The 16,967-nt window shown below is 24.1% G+C and overlaps 3 protein-coding genes across 7 annotated transcripts; 2 read left to right on the forward strand and 1 right to left on the reverse strand.

Moving 5' to 3' along the window:
- Positions 1 to 249: 249 nt before the first annotated feature.
- Positions 250 to 4,667, forward strand: LOC114121589 (tether containing UBX domain for GLUT4). Of its 2 annotated transcripts, none has more exons than XM_050198435.1 (10): positions 250 to 480; positions 633 to 756; positions 821 to 876; positions 957 to 1,126; positions 1,202 to 1,361; positions 1,621 to 1,954; positions 2,401 to 2,534; positions 3,405 to 3,628; positions 3,707 to 3,881; positions 4,310 to 4,667. In XM_050198435.1, the coding sequence occupies exons 2-10, from the start codon at positions 676 to 678 to the stop codon at positions 4,473 to 4,475; spliced, it is 1,500 nt and encodes a 499-aa protein (XP_050054392.1). In that variant the 5' UTR covers positions 250 to 480; positions 633 to 675; the 3' UTR covers positions 4,476 to 4,667. The 2 variants fall into 2 exon arrangements, with proteins under 2 accessions (XP_050054392.1, XP_050054393.1); XM_050198436.1 differs by having other exon boundaries at positions 285 to 303.
- On the reverse strand, positions 4,665 to 9,529 carry LOC114121602 (mismatch repair endonuclease PMS2). 3 transcript variants are annotated; one of them, XM_050198434.1, is made up of 15 exons: positions 9,189 to 9,525; positions 8,920 to 8,979; positions 8,667 to 8,826; positions 8,395 to 8,600; positions 8,164 to 8,303; positions 7,979 to 8,084; positions 7,744 to 7,914; positions 7,305 to 7,469; positions 7,077 to 7,197; positions 5,872 to 6,662; positions 5,662 to 5,810; positions 5,385 to 5,485; positions 5,218 to 5,315; positions 4,983 to 5,132; positions 4,665 to 4,830 (listed from the first exon to the last, which is right to left on the reverse strand). In XM_050198434.1, exons 2-15 carry the CDS (start codon positions 8,977 to 8,979, stop codon positions 4,759 to 4,761), a joined length of 2,490 nt encoding a protein of 829 aa, XP_050054391.1. In that variant the 5' UTR covers positions 9,189 to 9,525; the 3' UTR covers positions 4,665 to 4,758. The 3 variants fall into 3 exon arrangements, 2 of the variants coding, with proteins under 2 accessions (XP_050054391.1, XP_027839813.2); XM_027984012.2 differs by having other exon boundaries at positions 9,147 to 9,525; XR_007603509.1 differs by lacking the exons at positions 4,665 to 4,830; positions 4,983 to 5,132 and having other exon boundaries at positions 5,645 to 5,810; positions 9,147 to 9,529.
- Positions 9,530 to 9,727: 198 nt separating this feature from the next.
- Positions 9,728 to 15,873, forward strand: LOC114121597 (parafibromin). Of its 2 annotated transcripts, XM_027984006.2 has the most exons (12): positions 9,728 to 10,047; positions 10,229 to 10,334; positions 10,405 to 10,524; positions 10,592 to 10,740; positions 10,992 to 11,205; positions 11,286 to 11,463; positions 11,551 to 11,687; positions 11,793 to 11,813; positions 12,838 to 12,962; positions 13,153 to 13,382; positions 13,954 to 14,095; positions 15,224 to 15,873. In XM_027984006.2, the coding sequence occupies exons 1-12, from the start codon at positions 9,917 to 9,919 to the stop codon at positions 15,258 to 15,260; spliced, it is 1,590 nt and encodes a 529-aa protein (XP_027839807.1). In that variant the 5' UTR covers positions 9,728 to 9,916; the 3' UTR covers positions 15,261 to 15,873. The 2 variants fall into 2 exon arrangements, with proteins under 2 accessions (XP_027839807.1, XP_027839808.1); XM_027984007.2 differs by lacking the exon at positions 11,793 to 11,813 and having other exon boundaries at positions 9,729 to 10,047.
- The last annotated feature ends 1,094 nt before the right edge of the window (positions 15,874 to 16,967 follow it).

Raw genomic sequence — 16,967 nt, forward strand, 5'->3', positions numbered from 1 at the left:
TATAATTAATAATATTAACAAATAACTATTATTAAACGTGCTCGGACCATTATTGAATTCTATTATATCATATTATAGAGTTCAATGGCTCTAACGGCTATAATCTAGTAAATCTACTTACAAATATGTATATATATATATATATGCGAATATAACTGATTTACTGATTTGAACTGATTAATCTTCATGATAGTGGTTATTTTGTTATCATCTTTGTTTCCTATAATATTATTTTTGTTACGATAATTTGAATGACGAAGGACAATATCTTATCAATTATCACAGCGGTCGAGTCGTTAAGTGGTTTGTAGTTTCATACAATTTTTAGTTATAATAATTTCTAATTTTCTACACGTACAACGTACTTTTATAGTGCAACATACAAAACATCGAAATCTGCTAAAAGACAACTTTTAAAATATAGTATCATTTACCTAATACCTGCATTACCTACCTAGATATATAGATTATTTTTGAACGGTAAAAAAAAAATGAAACTACCTAATATTTAATAATTCATCATAATAATCAATAATCGTTACTATCATTATACTGTTCTCAATTCTCAAATAAAACCAGAAATAATTTTCTACATAATATAGTATTCTCTGTTTTTCTTAATTTTTCGATAGCATTCAATACAATTTAACTGCATTAGATACTACTAGTATAAATATGGCCACAAATTTAATAATATTTGGTGGAAATGCAGCGAGAATTAACGTAAAAGTCAATCCAAATATGACTATACTTAAAGCAAGTATCTCACATTATTTGGTCTTTAAGCACTACTTTTTATTAATAAATTTTATTGTTTTAGGTAATAGAATTAGCCTGCACAAAATTGAAAGCCAACAGCAATGATTTTGATTTAAAGTAAGCAGTTTACTTTATTTGTTCATTTTTAAGAAGTCATAAAGCAATGTACAATGTTTCATTGTTTCTTTATTCAATAGATATCATAACAAAATATTAGATACAACAAGTCTAATCAGGTTTACAAATATTGCCAACAATGCCTTATTGGAATTAGTACCTGCTACAAGATCTAGAGAAAATAGCTCCGTTGGTGTATGGTTACAAGTAGAAGATGGATCTAGATTATCTGGCGAATTTCCATCTAGCCGTAAGCTATATTTTAAAAATGTTATCTTGTTTATTACGATTTTTAACTTTGTGCTAAATAATAAATTTTTATTAGAAAATCTATGGGAAATCATACAGATATTATTGAAAGACAAATTGTCTAATTATGAAAGTCCTGCTATAATTTATACGAGAATGGAAATAATTGGTAAAGAACAATTACAGGAGAAAACTTTAAAAGACATTGGATTAGTTAGTGGCAAAGCCTTATTAAGGTTAGTTAAGAACTAATCATTAGCATAGTCACTGTATTCTACTATTTGTAATAATTATCTAATAGTATTTAAATATTATTGTTACTTGCTCGCTAACTATTATTTTTATTAACATTTATAATAATTAATTACTAGAAATATTAGAACGTAGTGAAATTATGTTTACTGTTTAGTAATTTTTTTTATAATTAATTACATAATATCAACTCTTAGGTAATTGTTACAACTGTATTTTTTAAATTAATTTATATTTAACTAGATTACTTAACAAAAAAGAATCCGAAGACCAAGCTCATGTGTATGTACCTGCGGCCAGAAAACCAAAACTTGAAGAACCTCCTAGAGTTTTAGGTCATAAAGAAACAAACACAAATGTTTTACCAAATGCTGAATCTGCAAATGTTATGGCAACAAGTTCACAAGAGACAATGGATATTGAACCAAATGCTAATAATGCAGTTGAAAAATCTGAGCCTATAAATATGTCAACAGATCAAAATAACCTCGATAATATCTCTAAATCAAAAGACAACAATAAAAAGCCTACTCTTAGTAATGAAGATCTCAATAATTTCAAGAACTCTATATCTTATGTAAGTAAAATTTCAATCATCTTTCTCCCTTTTATTTACGTTATAAAAAGTTAATATAATTATTTATACAAATATTTATTTGTTATATATAGGTACTTACTCTATAGAAGTTTATTAACCCCTGTATTCATTAATCATTTTATATTACAGTCAATTTTTCGATAACTTATTTATTTTTTTGTTTATCCTTTAGAGTTTAAAAGTTGTATTAAGTTACACAACTCAAAAAAAAAAAAATATTATCCACGTATCCATTTTTTTTTTTTTTTTTACCATCCCTTAGTATTTAAGTCATTGATACTGAATTATTATAAAGAGAGTAACAAAATACAAAAATAAGAAAAATTAATTAGCATTATTATAGTAAAATGCAATAAAAATTTATGTAATAAATAATAATTATTAGTTTAAGATAATAGTTAATTAATATTTAAAATTTATTTTAGTTAGATGAGCGTGACACATTGTTATTTGATATTATGGATGGTACTTCAGTGATGTATCAAGATGAAGGTGATGATTTCTTTCAACCAACTGTTAAAGATGTTACTCTTGTACTAAGAGATTTGAAAAATGCACGGTAAATATTACAATACTTAATAATAAGAAGACATTTTATATATGTTTTCTCAGTCTTATTAATGCTTCACATGGAAAATTTAATATTCAAAGGAATCTATTTAAAAATGTATATAACTTGGTTTTGATAAAATACTTAAAATAAATAAATAATATTTTTAATGGTTTAAAGTAAAACTAATCCATCAGAAAATTAAAATGCCCGTGTTATGCATTAGTGAGACGTAGATAATGCATGTGAATATAATATACTCTTAATAAAACTAAACACTTAAAGTAAACCCATATATATTTTGACATTTCTAATCTTAATTCTTAATTTAATGTTTATCTTTAAATATAGATATTCGATCAGGCACTTTTCACTTTATAAAATATTATATTATGTGGGAGATATTTAATTTACATTTTTAAAGTGTGTATTTCAATAAAATACCCTTTTTTTAATTTTGTTATGTATTCATTTTTATCTTAGAAAGTACAAATTTAAATGTGGTATCAGATACACAAATTATTAATCAATAATTTATAGTATTCAAAATTCATTTAATTAACTGTTTGAATAAATGTAGTATATAGTTTATTTAATGGTTATGTTAAATAGTGAACACTGTTCTGTTGAATCGATAGTGTAAGCTATTCTAATAATATTCTGTTAATTTAATAACTTTAAAACTATTTAGTTTGTTTAAAAATATTTGATTGTTTATTATAATTATTCAATAATTTAATATTGTAAATTGTAAATAGTTAGTATCATTATGTCTAGACTATAACCAATTAATATTAAAAGTGAATAAAAACTGTATTAAAAGTTAAAAATATACAAGTTATTTTTAGAAATCTATAACTATATTTATTTTTATTTCAGGGCTCAATTAGAAGATGGACAATTGAGTACAAGTGCAATGCGGGAATTAGAAAAAACTCAAAATCAACTAAATTTACTTCATAAATACAACAAGTGTATTATTAGAATACATTTTCCAAACAGATTAGTGTTACAAACTATATTCAAATCAACTGAAACTGTATTAGATGTAATAAATTTTATTCGAAAATATCTTATTGATGAGTCTTTAGACTTTAGTTTGTGTAAGAAACAATTGAATTTTAATGTTTATTATTTCAATAGTACTATACAATATTTGATATTTATCAATAATTTCACAGTTACAACACCTCCTAAGACTATTTTGAAACCTGAAGAAACTTTATTGGAATGTGGATGTGTGCCATCAGCAATGATACATTTTTCTTGCAATATGGAAACTGATCAATTAAAACCTGAACTGAAACAGAAAATTGTATCTGGGTGTCAAGCTTCAATAGCTGCTTATCTTGTTAGGTTGGTTGTTCATATTATGTATATATTTATGAAGTAAATGACAAAAATGAAATTTTTCAGAGAAAAGTATTAAATAATAATACTCTGATATGAGTTATTTAATTATTAAATATCATGTACTATACCTCAGTATACAATATTATCATGTAATATGTATATAATTCATGTCACATTATCTATTTCTTGTACTCTTGAAACATCATTATAATGTTGTATGCATGACTATGAAATGGGTCTTAGAGTTAACAATTATTATACAATTTATATTATATTTATTATTTATACTATTTTATAGTATTAATAGATAACATAAGTATTGCAATATTCTTTAAAAAATATTAAATTAATTGAAATACTTTTTATATCCTTTATAGAATCTTTAAAATGTTTGCATTAATAACTAACTAAAAATTAATAATTAATTACAGAAAAGAAAGAATTCCAAACTCTTCAAATAATGATACTTTACGTGATGAGCAGCCAGGAACAAGTAAACAATCAGAGGATCTAAATACTAAAACAGCTGTTTTAAATAAACAAAACAAAACCATAACTAATAGTGGAAAAACACCTAAATGGTTTAAGCCTGTATGAAGTTAAAGTAAAATCTTACAACTAAAAATTGAGTTTAAATTACTCAATTATCATTTATTGGTGAATAATTATTAATTTCTGTATGGTACGTAAATTTATTATTATATATATATTTTTTTTTTTATACAAAAAATTTGTTAAATAACTATTTGTTTGAGAATTTTTGAATAAAAAAAAATATTTAAAAAATGATTGTCAATTTTGTTTTATAAATCTTTATGATTTATTAAGTTATTGTATTTTTTGTGTACTAGTAAATAAATAATTTTCTTGAAGTACATATTCATTCTCTATTAACGTTTAATAATGAAAGGTTAACTAAATGTCTCATTGTTGGTCTTCCATGCGGGCAATTCTAAAACAAAAAATATCAAGTCACAAATAAATTATTATTATAATTAAACATTTAAAATATTAACAAAAAGTCAATAGTTGGTTAGGTTACCATGTATATGTTGACATGTATATGTCTTATGGCTAGGGGTTATTTATTTGTGTTTATCTTACCCAAGGTTGTTCAATATCTCCCATGTGATCAATAAGTTTTCTCATATCACTTAAATTTAATACTGTGCCAATCATAACAGACTTACGACAAGCGCGAGAAGCAAACATTGAACGAACTCTTGAAGGTCTACAGAGAGTATTTGGTGCATCCTAAATAATGTGTTATTAGTCATTAAAATACAATTATTATTTTAAACTTTTAAAGTTTGTGTCATAACATAAAATCATAATTTACTTGTAACATGAACAAAAGTTCATCAACATCCTCCTTACCAAAACTCCAATTATTACTCATTGGAATCTTAGTTAACTTAACTTTTTTTGTTGGTTCACCTTAAGCATAACAAATAATATGCTTTATAACCATAAACATATTTTAACATAGGAATTAATGAAACTTACCATCTTGTTGGAACTGAAAATCAAATCCATTCATTTGAAAAACATTAATATTTTCCATTAATACCATTTCATTAACTGCAGTTAACTCTAACTGCTGAGGTCTACAAAATAAATAAATAAATACAATTCATACAATCAGTTTTATAAAAAAAATTTATTTTACTGTCATCTAAATATCTAAATTTATTCAAATTGTTCATACAAAGTATTATAATCAAAATTTAAAAAAATGTTGATTTGAGAAAAATATTAGTATTTACTTAAAATCATTACTAACACCACTAATTTTTGGCTTGTGATTTTAGTTGTATTTTGTAATGTTTCAAAGTTATATTTTTCATCTGTGGCATGTTGATCAACTATAAATAGATCAGCATCAAGTTTAGTAATGATGAAACCCAAATTAAATTGACCAATAATACTCATCTATAAAGAAATAATGATTGTACTGTATGTATTTAAAAAAAATAATAATACAAATATTTACCTTAGAAAACATATCTTTAGAAATTTCTCTACTCAATTCACCTTCAGCTTGTTGATTTTTACTTGGATCAATAGTAGCATAAAATCTTGTTTTTGATTTCTGTTTTTCAGATGTTCGAAATCTTAAGTTTCTCAACCTTTGTTTAATTATTTCAAGGTTAGTTTCGACTACTGCAAATTTTCTTTCCTTGGGCGCTACAGAAGTGTCTATTTCTATACTAACATCAGTTTTTATTTTTGACGAATCATAATAAATATTGATATCATCTTCAAGAGATACATTTTTAACTTCCCTCATTTTAATCGAATCGTATTTAATATCTACTTCAGTATCAGATTTATCAGATACATTATTTAAACAAAATTTATTATCATCTGTATTTTCAAAATTTGAATTATTAAAAGAACATTCAGTTAATTCAATATTTTTACTTTTTGAATTATTAATAAATGTGTAATTTTTTTTATCACTTTTAATATTTTCTTGTTTCTGTCCATCAGTATTTTCATCTTTGCTATTGGTTTCAATAGTATCAGTACACTTTAACGGACTGTTGCAAACATTATTTTCTGTTAATTCCTCAACCTTACTGTCTAATAATTCCTCAACAATTTTTTTTTGAACATTATCAATATGTTCAATTTTTGGTTTAAAAAATGTATCTATAGTTTCAGGAACTGCTGCTATTTTAGAATTATTAGATTTCCATCTGTTTAATTTAGCTTTAATTTGTTCTGAATGACTAGGTGTTTCTTTTCTTACATATTCATTACTTACATCCAACTTCAGTACTGAAATATTTTTTTCAATAATTAAGACAATATTATAATATATTATATTATGAACTATAGAATATTCTAAGGTATTTATTTATTTTAAAGTATAATTAATTTGTAAGCAATTGGAGGTTAATGTTTTTTTTTTAATATAAATATTTAATGAGTTTCATTTTTTTACATAATATGGTTTTTGTATTATACAATTTTGTAATTTTTAATTACTTATAAATCAATAATAGTAATGTCATAATCTCACTTATAAATCACTTTATAAAACTTTATAAATAAGCGTTTATACATACTTAATATTTTAATTTTTATATTCATAACTTTATAAAAATTTAATATAAGAATTGCTTATTTTAAGTAAACTGTAAAACAAATAAAATGGGATTCCTATATTAAATATAAGTTTTTTTTTCTTACATTTACAATTTTTCATTTCTGTAGTTGATTCATATGGTCTTTTAGTCGATATTGATTCATACAATGATGTATTAATCTTGTAAGTAGATGGAATATTTTCAAATAATCTATTTAAACTGGCCTTTAATAAAATCAATATTTAAATACAGAATAGGTATATTGAAAGTTAAATATTTGATATAAAATATTATAAATTATATTGACTTAACAATAAATATGGATACTCACTTTAATTATTGAAACCAAGCAATTTTCATTAGACAAAAATATTTGTCTTTTATCAGGTGTTACATTAATGTCTACTTCAGCTCTTGCAATTGTTATATTTAAGTATACAAATGGATATTGGTTTTGATTGTATTGGTGGTAAACTTCATTAACTGTTTTTATAATCTAATTTAAAAAATGGAATAATATCATATTATGTATTAAATTATTTTAATTTTTAACTGATCTATATTTAATATTTTTCTTATCTTTGTTATTATTAAAATTATATGCCTATAGAAAAATCTGTTCTTAGAGAAACTGTAATTAAAATCATCTGATTTGTAGATATTGATTTTTAGTTCAAATTAATTGCTAAGATGTAAAGTAATATCTACATTTCATATGAAAATAAACTAAAAATGCTTAAATTTATGAAAATAAAAAAAAATTCGAGTACTTTTAAAGGTTCACATGGTCTTGAATTAATGAAATAAAATTGTCTGTCCTTGGAACTTCTGCCTCCACTATGATCACAACTAGATATATAACCATCTAGTTCAAAAATATTTGATGTGTCATCTACTTCATCTACAGGAATGACTTTTTTTATAACTAACAAGCTGTTGGCCTGAAAATATCTAAATCAATAAAATCAAATCATACATAACAGATACAGATCCTAAATAATTTACCTGTTTAGAACCATAAATGCATGATATGTTTTCTAATACTGTGTTGCTACCATGTGTTGATAGAAGAACATTATTCGAAGATTTTGTTTGATTAACACACGATAATCTATAAAAAAAAAAAAATGATTATTCATCTAAAATTAACCATTAAGACTTTTATAAATATATTAAAAAAATTAATTTACTTCACTTGAGTAGAAACTAAACAATAACCAGTCACTACTTGAATCATTTTTCCAAATTCTTTTTTTAAATTTCGATGGAACTCTTTATGTCTTACAGGTAATGAAGAAAATAAATTAGATAAAGTAACAGTTGTTCCAATCTAATTAACATGTAATTTCATTATATATGTAAGTATAAAAAACATTTATTTTACAGTGTAATACGTTATTAGGTATTGTATAGAAACATACTTGCTTAGCAATAGGGACTTTCAGTTTAATGTTTCCTGAATGATCAAACACTAATTTAATTCCACACTCTTGTGATGAATGTCTAGTGGTCACTGTTACATCACTTAAAGCACATAATGAGCTTAACGCTTCTCCCCGAAAACCAAATGTTTCTACTGAAGTCAAATCAGCAAAGTCTTGAATTTTAGAAGTATGGTGTTTTAAAGCTATTTACAAAAAAAGATTGTTCTTAGTTTAAGTATCAGTATTATAAAATACTAATATAGTTATACCAAGTCCTTCAAAATTGTCTGGATGAACACCAGCTCCATTATCTGTTACTTCTATCAAATCTTTTCCAAATTCTTTTAGTTTAATTCCAACTGAAGTGGCTCCAGCATCTAAACTGTTTTCTATTAACTCCTTTACAGCTGTAGCCAAGTTCAATACAACCTTAAAAAAATGTATAAAAATGTAATATTATAGTAGGTACATTACAAGAGTAACATAATATATAAATACAAATATTATTAGTGTACAATTTACCTGACCAGAGCATATTTTGTGAACATCCAATTTATTTATTGGCTTGATTTGACCAGACATCTAAAATATTAACGATTTACAACTTCAGCATAAATATGAAAGTATAATGTACTTATAAGACATGTTCAAGATCGGCACCGGTTAATTATTGTAAAATTGAAAAAAATACTTTAAAGCCATTATCATAATAAAAACAAATTATAAATTCCATAAAATTAATACTTAACAGTAATGAGTAAACTTTGGTTAGTTAAAATAATATGAAATACTTTTAACCAATGACCAAAATATCTGCAAATTAGCCTTGGAGAGAAATCATGACAAATTGTATGTCACTTTTTTTAAACGTTTAGTACATCATCTGTCCTGGTTGTCCTGTATTATTGCTTAAAGTGTTTAATAACTAATTATATCAATTATTATTTATTACGCAAATATGTTTGTGCTATTTCATAATACACAATGAAGTCACGATCGAATAACACTACATAGTACACGCCTAAGACCTAAGTAGTATAATAATAATTATTATACATTATAATTTTATAGTGGATGGAAATTCAAAAATTGTCCGTTCGCCGGCGGGCGGCGATGTTTTGCGATATTTGATGATAACAATAATAAATAATAATGTATGGTCCGCATAGATAATATATATATATATATATTATTATATATTGTTCTGTGATATTATCTATGTATTTGTTAAATTTAAGGTTGGCACACTACATGTAAATAGTGATAAGTGATTATATGATAAGGATTAGTGTTTTTTGTTTAGGTTTTGATAATCATTTTGATAAAAATTCACGATCGCTTAGTTAAATCAAATCAATGTACGTAGTACTCGACTACTCGTAGACCGTAGTACAGTGCAGTATACTATTATAGTACTCATACTAAATAGAAAATAGTTTTGTGAAGTGTTTATTAGTTTAAATTTTAAATATTATTTCTGTTTTTGGTCAACCCTATTTTTTTGTGAATTTATAACAAAATGGCAGACCCACTAACTTTCTTAAGGACTTACAATATTAACAAAAAAGAAATCATAATTAAAGACAATCACATATTGTTTGGTGACTTATCTTGGTCAAAAACTGTTAATACAAACTTCTTAATGTATGGGTAAGTAAACCGGTATAAAATTCATATACCATTATCTATATAAGGAATAGTTCACGACTTAATGCAACTATGAAGGTATTATACAATGTTCAATTTATTCATCGGTATCAAGCTAGTAACAATAAGCATTAATATATTTATCTTATGAATGTACCTACTTATTTTGTATATGATATTATAGTTCTGGTAAAGATGGGGCACCAAAAGAGTATTATACATTGGAATGTCTATTATTCCTTTTAAAGAATGTTACACTCACGCATCCAGTGTATGTGCGACAAGCAGCTGTAAGTAATTAAATACTGTTTGAGTATCAATTATCTGATTTGATTTTAACAAATTGTAATGGGTTATTAGGCTGAAAATATACCAGTTGTAAGAAGACCAGATCGAAGGGAACTTTTAGCTTACCTTAATGGTGAATTATCTACATCTGCTAGTATTGATCGTAGTGCTCCTCTTGAAATTCCAACTCAGGTTAAATTTAAATTTATAATTTTTTTTTTTTTTACAATTAGATTTATGTGTTAAATATTTCAAACAGGTTAAACGAAGTGCTGTTGAAGATGTACAAGAATCAGTTGCAAAAAAACCTCGTATGGAAGATACTTTACAAGTTCAAAGGGTTAAACAACAATTGGCTGCACGTTTGGATGCTCCTAAGGAGTCTGCTGTCAATGTTGATAATATCAAGTAATGAATTCTGAATAAATACAATATTTTAAAAAAGTTGTTAAATTACTTTTGTGTAATTATTCTTTTAAGTCATTATTCAAGTTTTGAATTTATTAAATAAAATAATTGTTGTCAATATATGTTTATAGATGAGGTATAGTCCCATTATTTAGTCCTATAACTGCAAGTTTAAATGGCCTGGAATAAGCTTAAAAACATATAGGTATCTTTAAATACATTATAATATACATTTTAACTATTTTTAATAGATCACTTTCGGAAGCTATGTCTGTTGAAAAAATTGCTGCAATTAAAGCTAAACGTCTGGCAAAAAAACGTACTACCATTAAAGGACACGATGATATTGGTCTTGGTCCAGATCTTAGAGTTATGTTGGATTTTGATGTAGATATAACAAAGGATATCATTAAACGAGAAAGAAAATGGAGAACTCGTACTACTATTCTACAAAGCAATGGAAAAGTAATTAACAAATATAGTTAATTTTAATATTATTTTAAAAAGAGGTTATAGACACATTTATGTATTAATTTGTATTGAAGGTTTTTGGAAAAAATATTTTTGCAATACTTCAATCACAAAAAAATCGCGAAGATGGAAGGTCACGTCCATCACATAGTATGTCAACTACACCACGTGTAGCACCTCCAAAACCCACTGTACCACAGCCAACTGTTTATAATCGTTATGATCAAGAAAGATTTATTAAATCAAGAGAAGGTTAGTCAATTCCCTAAATATCATTCTGCTTTATTAATTTTGAAACTTATTTAAAATGGTTTTTAACTTAAAAATTTTGATGTTTAGATACTGAAGGCTTTAAAATTGATACTATGGGTACTTATCATGGTATGACATTGAAATCTGTGACTGAAGGAACAATTCCAAAAAAGCCAGTAGCGACTGTCACTCCCGTACAACAATCTGCTCGCCCTGGGCCACATGTAAGTCATCAACTTGTAATTATAATTATAAATTGGTAATCAATGGCGATTTAACTTTATTTATTTATTTTAAAGTAATATTACATTTTTAATTGTTTTTAAAAGTTTACGGAAAATGAAATTTTGGTGAGTTTAAAATAATTTTAATTAATACAATTATTATTAGTTTTTGGTACAAATAATAGGTTTTTAGTATTGACATATTATATTTATTGCATTTAGTAATGACAAAATGTCTACTTTTTTTTGTGTAGCATTTAAGACAAGAGGAAATTAAGATGTTAAAAATAGTTAAAATAATAACTATTGTAAAAATAATGGTTATTTGAAACTTTAAGTATTTTTTCTTACCAATATTTGTTTATAAAATAATATAATAAAAATTATTGTTGTATAACAAAAACATTCTTTGCTTCATAATAATTCGTTATTTGGAACTAGTTGTACTTATTTATAAATAAAAGTGCTTTTTAATGTATTGGTTATAATTATTATTATTTTATGCCTCTACTGGCACTAAAAGTTTCATTGAATAATGAAAATAAAAATTGTTATTTTTATCAATTTTTCTTATATTTTCTTAAATTTTACTATTAAGTTGATATTTATACTATACATTTCAGTCAAAATAACTATTTTACTATACTTGATATTTTGTTAATTAGTAAAAAGATAAGTTTGATATTATTTTCTTCCACTTCATGAAATATTTATAAACCATGTATATGTTTTTGGGGTTTTTGCCATTATTTTGCAGTTTAGATATCTTAAGTTAGCTTTGATACCTAAAACCTTAAGTTAAATTAAAAATATAATATATTGTTGTTTATTATGATTATGAAATATTATTATATTAACTGTAAAGTAATAATGGGTAAAGTAGCATAATAAGTAGTGATAAAAGCTTTACCCAAAATCGGATAGAGTTAGAAAACCAAATTGTCTGTACCCAGCCTAAAAACATATATATGTTAAAATAAATAATAGTATCAATGCATGTTCAATAGATATTCGTATTATTTTGTAGAGGGGGAGGAGGAAAGAGATTATCGATGGATATCATTGTCTGTATTTTGTTACAGATCGAGTGTCTGTACACTACCTATAGTATTATTCAATTTAATAATTTTTATTGTTATATAATATGTAGGCCAAATTGACTGCTTCTCAACAAGCTAAACAAAGAATATCAAGGACTCCAATTATCGTCATCCCTGCTGGACAGTCTTCATTGATATCTATGCATAATGCTCGAGAAATTTTACAAGATCTAAAGTAAATATTTATTTTTTTAACATATGAAAATATTTTTAAACTTAATTATGTAAAAGTAATTTCTTTTATTTGTATATACAAATTCTCCATTATATTATCTGAATAATTGTTCTAGATTAATGTTTTAAGAAGTATTTTACAATTTATTTAGCAGCAAATTCTGATTAAATAATTATTCATTGTTATAAAGATTTGTTTCAACTGAAGAAAAAAAACAAAATGGATCAAAACGTGATAATGAATTACTTTTGCAACGTCGTAAAGATGGAGGCATCACAGTGCCTTATCGTGTGGTTGACAACCCTCAAAGACTGACTCAAGGAGAATGGGATAGAGTGGTTGCTGTGTTTGTTATGGGACCTGCATGGCAGTTTAAAGGGTGGCCATGGGATGGAAATCCTGTAGAAATTTTTTCTAAAAGTAAATTCTATTTGAATATTTCATATTTATATCATGATTTTATTTTGCATTAATATATTATATGTATGCATTCATATTAAATGGTTGGGTTGAATTACATTCATCAATCTAAATAATTAAACTTTGGTACCCAGCCTAAAAAAAAATCTATATTTCTTACCTAAATAGACAATTAAGTTTAATTTGGATTTAAGAAAGTATAAAAAAAGGTAAATTAAAAATTTAGATACAGTTAACAGTTAAAATGGATTATGTTTAACTCATAACTATTTATTGATATTCATTAATAATGTATTATACTATATTTTTAATAGATTTTATGGAATTTTAATAATTATAAATTAAAGAACAGTTTAAGTTATGTTACACATTCCCTAAAATAATGTATAATTGAATCTTTAAAATAACTAAAATGAAATTATATAATAAAACTAAACATACATTTTTAGGGATAATATAATTAAAGATAAAATATATATATTATATATATATATATATAATTAATAATAACAATAATAATTTATCTATTATCTATCCATCTTATTTATCTATTATGTTGTATAATTTTTAGTATGTGCATTTCACTTAAAATTTGATGAAATGAAGTTGGATACAAATGTGGCCAAATGGGCTGTTAATGTTTTGCAAATATCAAGGACCCGACGTCATTTAGACAGAGCAACCCTTATGGTATTCTGGGAAAAATTAGACAAGTATGTTATATAACATTTTATATGAATATAATTTAACACAAAAACATAATAATTCAATGTATACATAAAAGTATGAAAAACTGAATTATTAATAAATAAATGTAAATTAATATAAATAGTAATTTAATGAACTGCTAATAATCATATTATAGTTAATGTCTTAAATAATGTCCATGTTACATAATATTATTTTTAACAAATAATAATAATAATAATTAAAACTTATTTTGATAGATTATATTAATGACAATCTAGATGTATTGTAGCGTAAAAACCTAATTTTTAGTTTTACTTAAAATTGAATAATTTAAATAATAGTTATAGTTAAATTTTTCAATTTTTCAGTTAATCAAACTAAATTATTATAACACAGTACTAATAGATTTAAAATCTTCTAATTAATATAATGCAGGTCAATCAAAATACTAAGTAATACCTTTTTAAAAACAAAGTTTTTCTTTACTGAGTAATATTATTCAAAACCTAATCTGTATTACAACTAAGGTTTTATGATTTAATTTAATAAGACAAATAAAACATACATTATAACCTGGATTATCTGTGTTCGCAATTCACTTCTAAAAATGTGTATGTATCAAAAGTAAAGAAATAAGCATGTAATCAGTACATAATATAATATTGCTCTCTATATAGTAAGTTGAGAAAAGTTGTGAACGATAAAAATAATAATTAATTAAATCATAGGATTAAAAAAATAATTTAAATATTTTAAGCCCTGATATAAATTTATAACTAGATATGAACACATAAATTTATATCATTGTTAAACAATTAGCAAATAAATATTCTCGATTAACCATGGTTTTCATTTATCTGTATGACCTCACCATCATTACCCTGAATAATTTTGGTTCTATTGTACTCATAAAATCAAGTTACATTATATAAAAAAAAAAAAAACAACAACAGTTAAATGTTTTAGTTCTATGAAATGTATAAAAAATAATTGAGTGCTATTTGTATAACGCCTACTACTAATATTATTTTAAAACTAAAATTACTTAACTATGTAATAAGATTTTTTAGTATTTTTTCATTGTTTTTAATTTTTAATGTTAATATGTTTACTAGATTGAAGTATGAATAATTTTCTGTTTTTTTTTTCAGACACATATTGAAATGTAAACCAAGCTTAAGATTTTAGAAAATATTTTATGTAATGACAATTGATTTATCCTTGAGCTTGTATAATATTTTTTCAATAATTACGGTATTGCTCATTATTGTATTAGTAATACAGTAACTAGGTTGATTTAAATATTGTTATCTTAATTTATACTTGGTCTCTACATCAAAATAATTTTTTTTTATAGTTGATTGGAAAAAAAAAAATTACCTTTATATCAACATAAACCATCAATAGGTCTTATTGTAATTTTATATCATTAAGCCTACTTTTTTATTTTATTTATCATGTTATGTCTAGCATTATTTTATATTTAAAAATATTTAAATATTTAACAACTTGTACTGCAAAATTGTAAATATTGGTAATCATTCATTATTATAACTTTAATGATAACTGAGGCAGTACCTATTCATTTTTGTATGCTAGCCAAAGTTTTTTTTCCTTTTCATCATAAAACTGTTATTTTATAATTTTAATTAATTGTCAAAGTATTGAAGTAAAATAATTATTTTGACATATTGATATTGTGATTATACAACATATTTTATAAATTTAATAAAGATTTAATCGTGTAATGAAATAGTTTTAGATTTTGAACGAAGTGATGAATGTATTGATTTTACAATGATGTGTGTTTTTTTTTGTTTTTGTGTTTGTGTACAGCATAACTAGTCAAAATAATGCTTCAATTTCAAACTTTGGGGGTGGTTTCCAATGGCAAAGTGAATATTCTTGGTGCATTATAGAGGTCAAAAGTAAACATTTTCCAACGGTTTTCAAAAAAATCAAGAAAAACAAAAAAAAGTGACGGAAAAACGGGAATTTTTACGCAAAACCAGTTTTCGACCAAATCGATTTTTTTATATGGTTGTTGTTCAAAAACTAATCACTGTATATACTTAAAATTTTCACCAAATGTTTATGTTAGTGTTATCTATATACAGTTAAATTTTCAAAAAATTTTGATTTTTTTTTTAATTATTTATAGACCACTGAAATTTTCGATTTTTATGAGATTTTTTTTTTTTGAAGTGTCGATAAAAATATTTTGAATGACCAAAAAAACTTGAAAACTGAATACAAGGTTCCTTACGAGTTGTTTTTATTGTAGCTAAAAAAATTTAAAATCGTTAGTCACAATCCTTTTTTATAAGCGTTTATAGTTCAATTTTTTACGATATCTGTTGAAATCGCAAAAATTTACAAGTAATTTTGAAGTTGAAAAATCATAACATTTTTTTGTGTTTATAACAAAGTATTAAAAATACAATAATAAAATTTCCATGAGTTTTCCTTCAAGTAGCTATAGAGAAAACTCGAAGCATCATTATAGGAAAAATTTTAAGTGCGCTTGAATTTAAAATTTTTACGAAATAGTGTAACGAAAACGATTTATCCTCAAACGATTTAAAATATTTGTTATCATTCAAAAAGTATAAGTTGTAGATACTTGAAATTTTCACCAGTTATTTAGATTGTCATTTTCTGTACATGATTTAATTTTCAAAATATTTTGACTTTTTTTGAGCTATTTATCGACAACTGAAATTTTTAATTTTTTTGAAGTATCGATCAAATTTTTTTGGCCCAATCAAAATACTTGAAAAAAATAATACAAAGTTCCTTATAAGTTATTCTTATAGTGATTCAAAAATTATAAGAATACATATAGGCACATTTTTTTTTTATTAGCATTTGAAGTTCAAATATTGACAAAAATTC

Source organism: Aphis gossypii, chromosome 1 (genome assembly GCF_020184175.1).
Source record: "Aphis gossypii isolate Hap1 chromosome 1, ASM2018417v2, whole genome shotgun sequence".
In the NCBI taxonomy this organism is placed as follows: domain Eukaryota; kingdom Metazoa; phylum Arthropoda; class Insecta; order Hemiptera; family Aphididae; genus Aphis; species Aphis gossypii.